This window comes from Leuciscus leuciscus, assembly GCF_965113295.1.
Source record: "Leuciscus leuciscus genome assembly, chromosome: 1".
Lineage (NCBI taxonomy): Eukaryota > Metazoa > Chordata > Actinopteri > Cypriniformes > Leuciscidae > Leuciscus > Leuciscus leuciscus.
The window spans coordinates 52,009,836-52,026,610 of NC_138725.1; the positions used below are offsets into that span (position 1 = coordinate 52,009,836).

The window sequence follows — 16,775 nt, forward strand, 5'->3', positions numbered from 1 at the left end:
TATCATTTATTTTGGTCATGTCTCTATACTGAACAACTTTGGGAAAATACTGACACATTTATTAAAGGTAATATCCAGCCAGATATGTCCACAACGTCTATAGACATTATTTTTGGATATTTTGATTCTGACCCTACTAAAATAATGCTTGCTTTGTTATTAATTTTAATTTCTTTTCTTTGTAAATTTTATATCCATAAATCTAAGTTTATAAACAAGAAGTTTTTGAAAGAGTTTAAAATGTATATTAATATGATTACATCTTCGGTTAATAAGCAAGCAAGTAGAACATCTTCAATTTGTAAGGACTTTAATTATATAATTATGTAGAGATTAATATCTTACCCTCAAGTTATTTTTCTCTATCTTTTTTATTTTAACTAAGTTTTGTTTTTAGTTTTCAGCTCTGTAACTCTTTTCTCATTTGTATTCTGATGACATTTAACATATTAATACATTTTGTATATTGTAAATCATTTTAAAAAGGGAGTTTATGATTCAACAAACATGATTCAGAGGTCAAATTAAATAACTTAAAGAAACGGTGCTCACCATTTATTTAGTAGGTTTAATCCAGGAAAAACACGTGACTTTTTGTACAAGTTGAACAGAGTTGTATTGAAAGAAGAAAGTGAGCATTCCGTTAAAATCATGTTTTATTGCTTATTTGCATACATTAATGACATATACCAGGTCAATTTTAATCCAACACGAAACATCTCTCACAAATAATAGTGGAACACATTAGACAGTTTGTGTATAATGTCTTTCCTGGACCAGGCTTTTGATACCAGTGTAAAAACATGCCAGTCAATTCCCCTTTTGTAAAAAGCACAAAAAATAAAAATAAAAAATGGATTAACATGTAAACAAACGCTGATGTTCGGCACATAATAGTGATTTTATTCCTCTTGGCTTTATCTTAGCGCAGTGTTAACATAAAAAAAAGTCACATTTCTGATCTGTTAAGTTGACGCAAAGGAACAAAGTAGCAAAGGTGTTTGATTTGTCCTTCTTTCCATATCTTCCAAACACCTCTGCTCTAACAGCATTTCTTCCCTTTCTTCCTCCTTTCTCTGTCCCTGTGGGAATTAATATGGACAGTGTCCTTTTCTCTCTCTCTCTCTCTTTCTGCTCGACTCTGGCTCTGTTTCTTGGCCCGAAGGACCATGTGGGTGAAAGCCATGAACATCTGCAAACAGAAAAGAATATAAGGCATGCATATTATACATTTTAATTTAACACATCAAAGTGGACAGAAAGACAAACAGTATTTTCTTAATAAATTGAAAACTTTGAACATATTCTATTCAAGCTAAAATAAAATGTTGATGATTTTTTTCATGAATTTGAGCTTAAATGAACAAACTTAAATATTGAGGATATTTAAAGTCCCCATGTAGTCAATAATTGTATCCATTAAAACACATCTTTGATCACCAAAATTACATATTTAAACGTTTTTTTCCTGTAATTTTTTTAAAATTAATGCCTTGAAATAGCTTGAATGTACCTCAACACTCTTCCTTCATTTAGTATAGCGGACTATGAATATGCAACATTAGCCCAGCCTCCACTCACTCAAAGCAGCTCAGAGATTCACTTGGTCAACTTTACTGTAGTAAACGCTGCACAATGGCAAGTGGAAATACTGGTTTCATTCAGCCATATATGTTTGAACCAGAAACTGATTCAGAAGAAGTGGAAGAGTGAATTATACAGGCTCGTATACAAGTCGATTTATCAGAATGGTAATGCGTTTTATGAATCGCTCTCTACAACCCTGAACACATAATGGTAATTAATATGATTAGCCTTTTGTTTGACTACGTTATCAAACAGCAAATTCTGAGAAACACTGTTGATATTTAAAACCAACCCAAACAAACACACCCCTCCCTTCATTGCTCCGCCTCCAAAATGCACAAACACGCAAAAGTGGACGTGTCTCTTTATCATAGCAGAAGCGAAGTAAGATAAAGCTTGGCTAAAAATAAAGCAAAGATGACAAACAAACGACATGGAAGAACAAAAAAAATCAACATCCAGTACACACACGTATATACAAGCAAGAGTTCGTTGTTAGTCACCCGAGGCACACACTCAAATCCATAGCCGCTTTGCCATCGTCGGGCCGAACGGTTCTTAGAATGGCAAGTAAAGGTTCCAGTTTTGTTTCTACTTAAGCCTGGCACGGCACGGCACGATTACAAACCGTCCTCAGCCCGGAATTCCCGTTCCGGCAGAACCCATGAAGTGATGTCACAACTCAGAATTGATCACTTGTCTGTTGCCTGTCTGCTAGTTTCTCTGTAGCTGGCTAAGTGCACTATTTGAGGGATGTAAACACAAACTAGTGGTGGGAATCACAGGGTACTCACGATACGATATGATACACAATACATGGCTCACGATACACGATAATCTGCAATACACTACAATTCTGTGATGATCGATATATTGCTAGACAATCCTATAATGATGCATCACGATATCACATCAACTATGAAAAGTGTAGATTCTCTCTTTATTAAAGTACAAACTGTTAGAAAACAGCACAAAATGTTTTTCAGTCTGTAAATTAAATTGAACATTTTAAGTAAATTAAACATTTCATACTTTTTAAAAGCTTAAACTTTTCTTTGTGTGAAAAAGGAAACATTTCACTGCTTATCGACATGCTTTATATAAACCTCGTAGATTAAAAAATTTACCAACCTCTTTTATTTAAACCCGGGAATATCTCAGTGTTTACCAGCTTCCTGAAAATAAACCTGGTGGGAATACTGTTGTCAAAGGTTCCGACTTGGGTATTTTAAAACGAAACAAGTGTGTTAGCGCTCAACATATATGTCTGTGATTGGTTCCAGTGAGCAACACTTCCAAAACGTTGTAAATAGACTTTGACGCTCTTCACCGAGCGCTTACACAGGTACGCACAGGAGCGTTGGAAAGCAGACGTCTATCAGCGGATCCCTAATATATCCGCTGATAGAAGAATCCGCTAATAGACACCTGTTTTCAAATGCTCCCCTGTGTATCTGTGCAAGCGCTCGGTGAAGAGCGTCAAAGTCTATTTACAACATGTTTGTCCCATTAATGGTATAAAAGCCGAAGTGCGTCCTGACTTTGAACTTATACGTGGCTGGGGGATCTATTATTTTACTCACACTGCTATCCACCATGCCCTTAAAATACTCTTTTTCTTAGGCTAGTTAACTTATGTTCACGTTAACATGTTCATGTGTTGAGCGCTACCTCGAGGAGCCATGAAGTAGCTATGCTGATTAAAAATCGATATTTGGCGCCAGTGTATCGATTCTCGTATCGCACGGAGAAGGACAAAGTCATATTGCCCTATCGATATTTTGTCCCCCCCCCTAACAAAAATAATAATACAATTCTCCATAACGTGGTCGCTCTATACATCTCATATCATCTGTAAACTTATGAGTTATCAAGGCAACGACTGCCGCTTTTGTATTACATTCCAAAGAGCGGTCGTTATCAGCCCCACAGTGGAAAATTAATCCATAACCGTGCCGGCTAGCCCGGATCAGTACAGAATGGAACAGTTGCGCAATAATAAAAAATAAAAAATAACCTCTGCGTCTATCAGTGCTGGAAAGCTGTTAAAATTTTTTACAGTGGGTCCTAAAGCTGATCATAACCCTTCCTTTTCCAGTGATATTCCTCTTTTTTGTAATGTCTCTCAGCCATCTCTCTTTCTACAGTGTTTCTTCAAATCTCCCTCTTGCTCAATCTCTCGCTCTCCTCTCCCCCATTATGCGTGTTTACGCCCCTCGCTGCTGATTGGCTACAAGTGTGTTGTGCTGCTCGGTCCGATCCACTTTTAACAGAGTTTCTCAGAAATCACTTACTGCACCTTTAAATTAACTTCAATTCAACATTTTGTGAATACAGATCACAGCAAAATAAACCTCACCTCTTCTACGTTGATATTCTCTTTAGCGCTCGTCTCAAACAACCTCACACCAACTGACTCTCCAAAGCGCAGAGCATCTTGGCTGTCCACAAGCCTTTTAGAAGGATCATCATTCTTGTTTCCCACTGTTAGGGATCATAGTGAAAAGGAATATTAAAAGTTGGCCTACAACAAATTCGCAATATATAACCAAAACACACATACATACATATATATATATATGTAACCACAACAGGGAAGTAAATTAAGTTAATAAAACAAAGTTGTGTGTTTAAACTAACCTAATATTTTGCAGACGTTGTCACAGTTCTGTGAGATTTCGTTTAACCACCTTTTCACGTTGACAAATGATTCAGGGTTTGTAACATCGTAAACAATGATGACACCATGAGTGTTTCTGTAATACCTAGAGGAATACAGCAAACATGTAAGGGGGAGACCGAGAGAGACCATAAGAATGGTCAAACAGATCAAACTTTACGGTTTGACTAGAGCGAGGCTTACGTCGAGGTGATGGTTCTGAACCTTTCCTGCCCTGCGGTGTCCCAGATCTGGAGTTTAACTCTTTCTCCGTCAATCTCTACTGTGCGGATCTTGAAGTCAACTCCAATAGTGGTTATGTAACTTCCTGTGAGGAGCCCAAGAGCATGATTTTATAACATTTCAACTCCTTAATCACATGTCAAGCAAGCATATACTCTCACTTTGTCTTGGACATGAGAACACAATGAATCAGATCATATATTTACAGACCCTTTGGCTCATTTTCTGTCTCTGTCACAGACACGCATTCTGTGCCAAGCAGACTCACCAGAGAATGAGTTGTCTGCGAATCGTAGGAGCAAACTGCTTTTCCCTACATCTGCAACAGAGTCAGAGTAGCATTTGTTAAATATTCATCTGTAATACCTCAGTGCATGTATATTTTGAATTAAACATGACAGTATTTTCTATAATAAAACAAGATTATAGTAATAAATAGATATGTATATTAACGGTTTAAAAAATAATAATATGAGAATAAAATGGCAATAAAATGTCCCCACAATAAATAAAAATAAGTGCAATGGCATAGCGTGAATACAACAACACTAACAAAAATGTCTCAAATCGTCCATCTGCACCATTCAACTTAACCCTGCTTAAGATGTCCCTTTGTGACAAAGGTCACAATATTAAGGGGTCAACTGGCATTCATGAGCCTATTCATATATTTACGGAGACAAATGCTACTTAGCTACACAGTTACTACGTGTTAGTGGCCACGACGGACTAGATGAGGATAAAAAATTAAAACATGATGAACTCTTGACTTGAGAATGCATTACTGAGAGTAAATAATCAAGATTACACATCTGCAAACAAACAAAGAGTTCTTTGAAAGTGGATGCATAAACAGGTTTGTTAAAGTCAGCATTAAAAGAAAATTCACTTTTTTTTTTTATTGTTAACAATTCATCCAAGTATATTTCATTTAAATGTTTGTTTTTTTAACCTCGTAATGTTTAATTAAAATGTAATAACTAGATCTTTGGGTGAAACGCATACATCTCTCTGGGGATGTATGCCAGACTATGTCACTTTTTGTGAAGACCCCCCTTAAAATCCCATACACAACTGATGAACTGAACCAAGTCCTTGCCTTAATTAAATTTTTTTATCTGATACACTCAGATGTACGTCACAATACGGAAGAAAATATCTGTTGTTACTTCCATTTCACTGCAACTTTTTTTTTTTTAAAGCAAAAAGCATAAAGATTATAATCCTGTATTTTGTTCATAAATGGGGATATTAAATGCCTGGAGAAAGATTTATAGTAAATTCACATAAGCCAGTTATGCATCCATGATGCATAACTTATTTATGTGCATTTAATATGAACACAAAGGACAACTACTCAAGCGATGTAGCTAAAACTTTCACAGATCATTTCATCACAGAACACATACCACACAAGTGCATAGTATGCATACTCATGAACTGTTCAAATGACTAAATTCATGTAGGGATGAGGACTGACGTTACTCACTTAGTTTCATTTCAGCTTAAATTGTGAAATTGCAGAACAACATTCCAGTAAATGCACAAGTCTCAAGCATTCTTAGTAATGGACAGGGTGCTACAGAAATAGTTGGGCTAAAACACTTATTTTTTCCCCCAAATATTAGTAATTCTCTCTGTCTGATTGGGTTCTCCATTAAAGAACCAGATAGAAAAGCTGGAACAAAAACATGATTTGTTAGCAAGTGTATAAAAACACAAAAGTACTGACTGGAGTCACCAATGATGAGCAGCTTGAAGAGGTGATGGTAGTCTTTTCCCGCCATTCTTCTGTTCAAAATGTGTCCTCATGAAACAAGTTTAACAGCTTTCAACACCTTAATATCACTTTTCCTGTGTCTTAAAATGCCAGGAGGTTTAGAGTTTTGGGTGAAATACTGCAAGCATCATGTGATCGTCTTTCCAGTTTTCCTCAGAATTCAAGTGTTAAATGATGCATCAGTTTGATTTCAGTGCATTCCCATTTATGAATTAGTGATTCTGCATTGTCCGTGCAATATTCTTAGTTCATTTTAAAACACTTTAAATTTCAAGTAATATTTCCATTGCTTAGAATCTATGTGAAATGTACTTTTCGTCGCCTCGCCTTCAAGTGCAAACACATTACCACATTGTTGTGGTTAAGTATAAATGACTCAGGTTACAAAGTAAGCAGTTCTTTAATCGCTGATGGTGCTCATAATGCCGAGTTATGAGTGCGTCAGGGACAAGATTACCCAGAAAAAAAAGGGCGATTTGTTTGAGATCCAAGTTGTTTTGTTTCCAAATCTTGATTTCACAGATATGTAGATGGCATCTCAGTCACAACAATTCCATTCCGCCTGTTTAGCCAATGCATGCAGGGGCTGGTAGCTTCCCTCGCTTTCAAAGATCACGGTTACTCAAAGACACTGTAGGAATGCAGGTTCAAGCCGGAAGTGAGATAGGTCCTAGTCGGTCCCGTTCAAGCCCTAATCCTAGAAAAAAGGAAGAAAGAGACAGGTATTACTTACGGATCTTGTTCAGATTATTTAGACATGCACCCCCTTTTGCCCAGAACAGCAGCTGTGGCCCTAAATTTAGCTTCTTCCACTCTGACAGGCAAATGACACCCTCGAAACCACATGCACCAGCTTTACGCTAGGGTTTATGGATGGAAATCAGGATACATGTACACACACATCTTTCCCCTTACAATTGAAACCAAAACAGTGGACATAACGATTAAAAGCCCACATAAAACTTACTGCTGAGTCAAGACAAAGCTAGAGACTCAGTAAACTGCCCAAATGTTCCATGAAAACAGGAAGGGACGTGTTTTTCCTGAGCTGCCGTTGCGAGGAGGGCACAAGCTTCTCATTACACATTTTTTTGTCTAAAATGAAGGCAGTATGATAAACATGTCCTTCAGGCAAATGTGATCATTTTAACACGGAAAATGTGGAAGAGAAGTGAAACTGACACACCTAAGTCTAGGTCCGCTTATCAGACAAAAAAAAAACAATTTTGGTTCCACTGCCAACACATCTAAATCCCTCAATGCAAACACGTCCAAATTAAAAGTGAAACTATTCGGTGCTCTAATACTACAACTGGAATAAACAGGAAAATCACGGGAAAATCACAAGAGGGAAAAATCACAAGAAGGAGAATCATTTATAGATTTAGAGGCAGATTCACTTTATTCTGTTCGTTTCTATACGGTAACCATAAACTGAGTGTCCTTTAGATAAGCGACCTTGCGTCTGTATTACATGAAAATCTCGCGCAGTAATCCTTAGAAACTCAGAATCATGGATCGATTAAAACATGCCGTCATACCAAACCTCAAGTTGAACTCTCGCCTTAATCTGCTTCTTAAGTTCCGTCTCCGTTAACCACTCGGTCAAACTTGTGTACATTACTCAAATCAGCAACTCGTGTAATTTACTCAGTTGTTTTGAAATGCAGCTAGGCTAGCTACTTAACTAGCCGCAGATGCTCTAAGATAATAAGATCAAACTCAAAGCTAAAGAAAAGCTCACCGAACACACTTTAACCCACATTTTCCAAGCACGCTGGTGAAAACTCGGAAGACTTGGCACAAGTTCCTGCTAGGGCGGTCGGTTAGTGTCGGGTTAGTCCTGCAGGCAGCACTGGGATCCGGGGATCCAGTGTTAAGGGAAGTTCGGACAGTGTCCCAGCGGCCGCAGAGATCAGATCCGCCCATCTGAGGGCGCCGCACCTGAATGTTGAGTCACTCTCATCCTCATCATGTGCCCGAGTTTCTCAGTCTCCTCCTCCTTCTCCTCATGCCACTCCTGTTGCTGCTGCTGAGATTGCCATCGCTATTCTGTCGCAACAAACAAACTGATGACATTCCAGCCACACATTTTAACTGAGTCAAAACCAAGCTTGCCAATAGAAACTACATTTTGGCCATTTTTTTGGGGCCATTATACGTCTATTCTCATTTAAAATGCTGTCTGGGTGACTGGGTAGGCAGGCCAATACGCTCTGCGCTGATATGACGTAAAGGACCATCAAATGTTTAAAAGTGCACTCAGCAAGTTTTCGCCATTATAAAAGTTTTACAAATAAATTAATAGTTATTTTGAGAAATATGTTTAAAATGATTTGCACATACATGAAATTAAAACTCCAGCTGTAGCCTAATAAAAGCGTTTTATTTTGCACGGAGCGGGTCGCCTCATGGGGGCTGCCGTTTTGAACACGTAACCAGCAGCTGAATCAGAAAAGAAACAGAAAAAACTAATTAACAGAACTGTGAAAAGTGAGTATGGTTTCAAAAATAATGTAATAAATAAATGTTATTTACCGATTAACGTATATTAACTAAATCAAATTAATATTTGGTGTGACCACCCTTTGCATTTAAACAGCTTTTGTCCTAGTACACTTGCTCATAGGTTTTCAGGTAGCTTTGTAGGCAGGTTTCTTCAAGCATCTCGGAGATGTTTCTGCAGTTCTTCTGGATTTAGTTTGTTTCATTTTTTTCCTGTTTCTTCATGTAATCACAGCCAGACTCGATGATAGTGAGATCAGATCTCCATGTGGAGCACCGGCTGCTGTCAGACTCCTTATGTATACAAAAATCTCACTGGATTATTACAATTAATGGCAAAAGGAATGTTTGGAAATGTAAACTTGTATTTCCTACTTGCACACAAGCAAAAGATATAACTGGCTTAAAACCATAATGTGCCTAAGACTTTTGCAGAGTACTGTACATGTGTTATACTATACTTTATATATTTGACTATATTAGTGTTGTACAAAAAAACACGGTTACACTTTAAAATAAGGTCTCATTTGGTAACATTAGTTAATGTATCTAACATGAACTAACAATGATCAATACATTTGTTACAGTATTTATTCATCTTTGTTAATGTTAGTTAATAAAAATTTGGCTGTTAATTGTTAATGTTAGTTCACAGTGCATTAACTAATGTTAAATAATACAACATTTGATTTTAATAATGTATTAGTAAATGATGAAATTAACATTAACTCAGATTAATAAATGCTGGAGAAAAATTGTTAATTCTTAGTTCATGTAAACTAAGGTAGTTAACGAATGTAACACTGTAAAGTGTTACCAAAAACACAAAGTGCGCCTTTCAAGGTACCATGCATTATTCAACTGTGAAAGGAAAACACATTTTCAAAAACAGTGAACAATAACCAAAATAGTTTATTATAAAACAAATCAATGTTTAGTTGCATTCAAGTAAACCATACATCAGGAAGAAACCATACATATCAGAATGACAGAGAAAAGGCTCTGTAACTGAAGTTGGTGAACACATCAATTTGATGACTGCTGCCCCCTACTGTCATAACCTGAAAGATGGATATTGGGTAAAGGTTACAATCATTCCATTCACACACATAGCCAGTAAAGAAAAAATATATATACTGTATATATATATATATATTAGAGGTGGGCATAGATTAATTTTTTTAATCTAGATTAATCTAGATTAATTTTGAAATTAATCTAGATTAATCTAGATTAAAATGGCTCATTTGAATTCTGCCGAAGGCATTCAGAATATGTGTGCTACCCAAATAATGACTATAAAAGTAAGTCTTTGAGAACGGGTTTCTCAAGCCAGGTGGCGCATTAGACCAGGGGCTCATCTCCTGTTTCCAAAATGCATCACAAACTGCTTGAGAAAGCTGTTCTACTCATAGACTGTAAAAGGTTACTACTGTACTGTTACCATCCGTAGGCAACATTAGGTAGGCCTATGTTATTATCAACTACTATAGGCTATCAATTAGGGATGGGCGATATGGCCTAAAATCTATATTGTGATATACATTGCAGCCTCTTGCGATAACGATATACAGTATATTATAATAAAACCATTTCAGAACAGATTACACAGACCCATGCTAAACAACTGCTAAATGTTTTTTTTTTTAAAGGGTGTATGTAGTTTTGAGAACATATATTGTGCAAAACTGTAAGTATACAACATCATTTTGCAGATAAATAAAATTTAAGTACACTAGCTGCAGAGACTTAAGTAGGTCTAATTTTTATTATGGCTTGGAGCTTATGAAACCCAAAATTTAAAATTAGAATATTGTCTAACTGATGTCTTTTCAGTTAAAAAGAAACACAACAACGATTCTTAAAATCGAGATTATGTGCTACACCACTAAGATATATTGGAATGGGAATAATACGCGCGCGCTGGTATTCAGTGATATCATGTTTCGTTTTGAATTTGAGGTGGTCGAACGGATTAGTCGTGTGTTAACTTACCGAACTGTTACCCCACACACTCTGTATATAGTTTGCTGCTGCTCGTCTGACGGCTTAAACCCGAACCAAGTCCAAATAATGGATGTTGCACCGATCTTTTTCACCAGCTTTCACTTTCAGCCGTGTTTACTTAAGATGACGACGAATATGCGTTGCAGCCGGGTTTACCTCGCGGCCGCGGGTAGATTGCGTCATCATAGCTTGTGTAGTATAGAGCCATCTCCCAACCCAACTTGGAGAATAGATTAACGGCGATATTTTTTTTATCGCGCGATAAGAGTCTCGCGTTAACGCAGCACGTTAACGCCGATAACGGCCCACCACTAATATATATATATATAGGTATTGCTGCAATTTGTTGCACCCGTTAAAATGGATACATCTGACCATGTGAATAACAGGTACACCTACCCTATGTTCAGTGTTTTTGAGATTGAGAGCCAGTGTGTTGAGTGATGAAGGAGAGCAGGGAATCTGAGCTTTCACTGTACCTCCATGTAAACAGTGGGAGACATTTGGACCCTCACCTACTGACATGATCTAAACACAACCACAACATAATATATAAAAACATTTTTAAAGTATAATTTTGATGATATATATATATATATATATATATATATATATAATTATGTTTTTTTTTCCTCACCAGGTCCTGGTAAAAGACAGCTTCTCTTTGACATCCAGGCAAAGGAAAGACAGAGGTGGGGGACATGGATCGGAGGTGCCATAAAGAGAGCGATGGGCCTCCACCACAGAGCTGAGCGGAAATAGATAACATTTCATAACAATAGGGGCATTATGCCATTCCATCTTAACATATATTGAGGGGCATTCCAGGAGAGCAGTACACCATGCAGATAATAACTGAGATATTTAAAAATAAGCATGTCTATACATATGCAGAAAAATGCAGATATACTGGACATGAGATAAACAAGAAAAGATAACCTGAGACAATAGTTTAACTGTCCCTGCCAACCAATCACAAGTCCATCTTACCATCCAATCAGAGTCTGTAGCAAGACAGCTAATCCACTTCCCAAACTGGGGGCGTGCGCATTCCTGACCCACCATTCCAGAACAAACGTGAGAGATAGTGGGATTTCAGTGCTGTATTTTTTTATTTTTTTATGAGTCATGAATGCATTGTTTCAGCTTATTTGTTTATTCTTTATAAGAAGGAGTGTCTTACCTCATATTTGAAAACTTCAATACAGTGAACTGGCCGGTTTGTCCGTGAGTCTGGGGAAGGAAGTTTATACTCTTATTACACAATGTTTCTCTATTCCAGCTTTCATTTTCTCCAAAGAAGAGTAAGGGATATAGAAACAGTGATGAGTCATTCACTAACCCCATATCCTCACAGCACCATCCTCTCCACCAGAGAGTATCTCCCCTTCCCTTTCTTTAAAGCACAGGCAGTGGATGTAGTCAGTGTGGCCCTTCAGTACAGACTGCAGAACAAACAACACATAGGGAAGGAACATGAATGGCATCCAACTGTGTAATATATTTATTTAAAAAGCTGAACATGCAACCCACTAAGGGGGCCCTCAGTAGTTTGGGCCTTCCGAGGAGGCGGAAAAACATCTTAAAATTGTTTAAAATAAATGATTGAACAATTAAAATGATTTTTTTCCCCAAAACAAATTCAGTACGGCGAACAACCTCCGCACAAAATAGTGACAATTTTGTTGTGGCAACTGTCCCCTCAAAGACACTGTTAGTGGACCTAAAATGTTTGTATTATGACTTTATGTTTGTTTGTTTTGTTTTTTTCCCCTGACTCTTCCTCTTCCATCCTTCAAAATTAATAAACAAAACAAAAATTGTCAGCAGTAACAACTTGTGAATTTGGAGAACTTGTCGGTAACACTTTATTTTACAGTGTCCTTGTTACATAATGTTACATGTACTTACCATAGTAATAAATAACAGTAAATTATTCATAATTACATGCAACTAACCCTCAACCAAATTCTAATCCTAGCCTAATCCTTTGGTAAGTACATGTTGTTCATTAATATTACTCAGTACTATAAATATATAATTACACTGTAACAATGACACCTTAAAATAAAATGTAACCAACTTGTCATATCAGTCAAACAGTTTTGTTAGATTTATTTTATTTTTTATTTATTTTTTTAGGAAATGTGTTAAAGTTGTTTGACAACAAGCACTCGTCATTACTTCAAATATGGTCCCTGGAGTCTAACTGACCTTAAAGACGCCTGTCTCCATGTCCATGATGTGAATGTTATTGTCGCCGCCTCCAACTGTCAAGCTGTTGTCCTGCAGAAAAATAACAGGCATCAAATTGCCAAACTATGCATAGACATACACACATATATAAAGAACTTGTAGTAATGTAGTAACATAAATTAATGTTTTGTCAAACACACACATCAACTACCATTTAAACAGAACCGTTAACTACGATATATGATTACATAAAAAAGCATGTATTAGGGATAAACAAAACAAATAGTTCAAGTACAAACCTTTGGGTTAATGATCATTGCATTGATCTCTGGAATTTCAAGACTTGTCCTGTATAGAATGAGACATTGAATAAACATTTGAGGTGACATTCACACAATAATGAAAGTCATAAAACAAAGTTAGCAGGCACTGTCTTGAATGTATGAATTATACAATTTGTTAACATTAGTTAACTACATAAGTTAACATGAACTTACAATGAAAAATACTTTAAAGTATTTAATAATCTTAGTTCATGTTAATTTCAACATTTACTAATACATTATTAAAATCAAAAGTTGTATCTGTTCATGTTATTTAATGGACCTGAGCTAACATGAGCTAACAATGAACAACTGATTTTTTATTATTATTAACTAACACTAACAAAAATGAATTAATATTGTAACAAATGTATTGCTCATTGTTAGTTAATATTTATTAACTGCATTAACTATTGTTAACTAACTGGACCCAGAGCCAGATTAGTACCCCCAGCGGCCCCTGGGCACTGAAGCTCATGGGCCCCCCTCCCCTACCTGACAACCACACTCTCCAAAGGAACACACACACACACACACACACACACACACACACACACACACACACACACACACACACACACACACACACACACACACACACACACACACACACACACACACACACACACACACACACACACACACACACACACACACACACACACACACACACACACACACACACACACACACACACACACACACACACACACACACACACACACACACACACACACACACACACACACACACACACACACACACACACACTTGGTTCTCAAGTAAAATGCACACACAGATTAGTGATAATGCTGAAATGTGTATTTCTCGACTCAAACTAGCGACTCTCGACTAACTACTAAATGCAATGTGTTTTCAAATTAAAATAATATTTTTTACAAAATTAAATATTGACATCTTTGCAAACTTGTTATTTTTCTCAATAATACAATAGTAAAAAATAAATGTCATATTTACCAGTGCCCTTACTGTCTAACAGGTAGGCCTAGGACATATACCGATATTGAATAAAGTTATCAAACAGTCTGCACTGCATAAATTATAAATTAAATATAGACTAATCCTTATTAAAGCTAAAAATGTTCTTTAGTCAAGAGCAGTGAGTAATTTTCTCTGTTCTTTTTGTTATTTGATTGACTTTACTGACAGAACGTTTTATTGGCTGCTGTCTCTTTAAGACCAGCCGCTGCTGACAGAGACGCGGATCTCACACACGCCTCATTCTCTCACACCTCTTCACGGTCATCATAAGTAGCTCTTATGTTATGAAGATACTAAACATAAAACAATTATGACATTTTGGCATAATTGTGTGTGTTATTGTAAGTTCAAGCATGAAAGAGAACTGTATTCTGGCGTGCTGTCTGTGCACACGATACTGGTGCGTCTTTCTCTCTGTGTGTGTGTGTGTCACAGTCACACTTTTGTCGTCGCACATGAATTGTTTAAAAGCATTTGCATGAATAAGGGCGGGATCATATAATGTAATATACACTTTTTTTTTTTAAATCTGATTGGATAATTATCAAGATCGAGGCCAAGCCTTGTGTATATTGTTTTTATGTAGCAAAAAAAAAAAAAAAAAAAAACTCTGATCACGAAGGGCCCCTCTCTGCGCAAGGGCCCAGATTGCCCTTATGATAGATCCGGCCCTGACTGGACCTTATTGTAAAGTGTTACCAGTATATGCAAATCAGAAAGGTAATCATTGACAGTCTCTCACTCATAATTGGGTTTCCTTGTCCATGCGGCTTTGGTGCTCTGTGGACACATAAATAAAAGATGCGCTGAGGTATTTTCTGCAAGTATTTACAGTGTCCGTATGCACAAAGCAAGACTATGAAAAGGAATATCCATTGGCATTTACTGACTTTTTTGATGAGCTCTGCCCAACTCCAGGCACTGATCTCTCCATTCCCAGCACTCAGGAGATGAGTGTCCGTGGAGAGTAGAGAGAACACTGGACCGTCATGAGCTGAAACAATTAAAAACCCTTTCACTTGTCAATGTTGCAATATTGGATAAAGGATTGAATATTCCCTGAACCATATACTCTAAGTAATGGGTGAGATTTAGATAACCTAGGACACATGTAGTAAAGGTAAAATAATTATCTGTTATAAATGAAGTCTAACCAGTGAAGTTTAGGATGGGCTTCTGACTCCCCTCTGATGCATCTGGACTCAGTGCAGCCGAGAGACTGTAAGAACAAAACTAGTAACTAAAAGAACACTTCAGGAAGCATTCAACATCAACCCTCTCAACATATAACGTACATCAAGAAACATTAGGGGACCTATTGACTAACGCCACTTAAACTGCTATCATAACTGCATGTTTAACCTGTTCTCTCACCTGAACACTGCGATCTCTCCATAGTTATTCCCCGCTGCAAGGAAACGACCGCAGGGAGAGAAACTCTGCGAGAACACGGACATATGCAAGAGCTGGAGAGAGATTTAAACATTGTCACTAACACTGTTGACAATGTCTTATGAACGTATAGATGCATACATTTAATTGTCTGCATATAAAACTGTGTATGATACAATTTTGTGAAAACTGGTGAGCATAAATGTACGGTGAAGGCTGAGATATGTTTCCGATAGTTTGAGTGATTTAATAATCAGTGCTTGCTTCTTATTCAATAAATTGAATAAGATCCTGATCGTATCACTTACCTCAACTGGACCCATCTTCCGGGAGTTCATTAAAGCAACTTGAAAATCCTCGTTTAATTTTCTATACAAAGCCTTTTCGTGTTGCTGCTCGTTCAAACAGCGTCGCGTAAATATGACGCAATTTACAACCTCCACACAGACCAGCTACAACCCATACTGTCTATGGCTGCAACAGTTACCAAAAGCACAGTGGCTGTTTAAGGACTTGCCACTTAATCTGGACTGAAAGACTGAATGACTCTGGAGTATTGTTGTATTATGTGATGATAATTGTTGTTTATGTTTTTTTTGTGTGTGCATTTAATCAAAATTAAAAAAAGTTGATCAATCATCAAAATAAATTACCAAAATAAATAAATAAATGCTACAACAGTTACCGTGGGAACTAGTTTCCGCCAAAATACTATATATGGTAGCGGTTGATGTTAATTACCACAATTTTATTGTTGCACCAATTTACTTTTGGGAGGAAAATTACCATGTCACATTTCTGTGAGAGAGGGGGTCTCAAGTTATAAAGCTTTAATGCTTCATTTTTTCATGTTAAAATACTTTCTCCAATACCTGTTCATTATGAAATCTGAACTACAGACTTTAAACAACTATAACGAAATTGGTAGGTTTATTTTCTCACAGCATAAAAATAGTCACACTATCAAAACACTGATATGTTTATTTGAACATCTCATATAATAACAATGGTTCTAACAAAGGGGTGAGATTGGGGCAGGGCCACCTCTTTATCAGAGAAAGCTGACTGAAAGCGTTCGTTA

At 36.9% G+C, this 16,775-nt stretch overlaps 2 protein-coding genes across 2 annotated transcripts; both read right to left on the bottom strand.

The window, feature by feature from the left end:
- Window positions 1-638: 638 nt before the first annotated feature.
- LOC309496675 (ras-related protein Rab-35) lies at window positions 639-8,228 on the bottom strand. Its single transcript, XM_082166772.1, has 7 exons — window positions 8,014-8,228; window positions 6,222-6,966; window positions 4,758-4,808; window positions 4,451-4,574; window positions 4,228-4,352; window positions 3,947-4,071; window positions 639-1,192 (listed from the first exon to the last, which is right to left on the bottom strand). The coding sequence occupies exons 2-7, from the start codon at window positions 6,274-6,276 to the stop codon at window positions 1,043-1,045; spliced, it is 630 nt and encodes a 209-aa protein (XP_082022898.1). The 5' UTR covers window positions 6,277-6,966; window positions 8,014-8,228; the 3' UTR covers window positions 639-1,042.
- Window positions 8,229-9,668: 1,440 nt separating this feature from the next.
- On the bottom strand, window positions 9,669-16,140 carry thoc6 (THO complex 6). The gene is made up of 13 exons (XM_082166715.1): window positions 16,003-16,140; window positions 15,677-15,768; window positions 15,457-15,521; window positions 15,193-15,296; window positions 15,045-15,082; window positions 13,277-13,325; window positions 12,996-13,067; window positions 12,124-12,226; window positions 11,965-12,014; window positions 11,772-11,834; window positions 11,419-11,529; window positions 11,181-11,309; window positions 9,669-9,835 (listed from the first exon to the last, which is right to left on the bottom strand). Exons 1-13 carry the CDS (start codon window positions 16,030-16,032, stop codon window positions 9,755-9,757), a joined length of 987 nt encoding a protein of 328 aa, XP_082022841.1. The 5' UTR covers window positions 16,033-16,140; the 3' UTR covers window positions 9,669-9,754.
- Window positions 16,141-16,775: the final 635 nt, after the last annotated feature.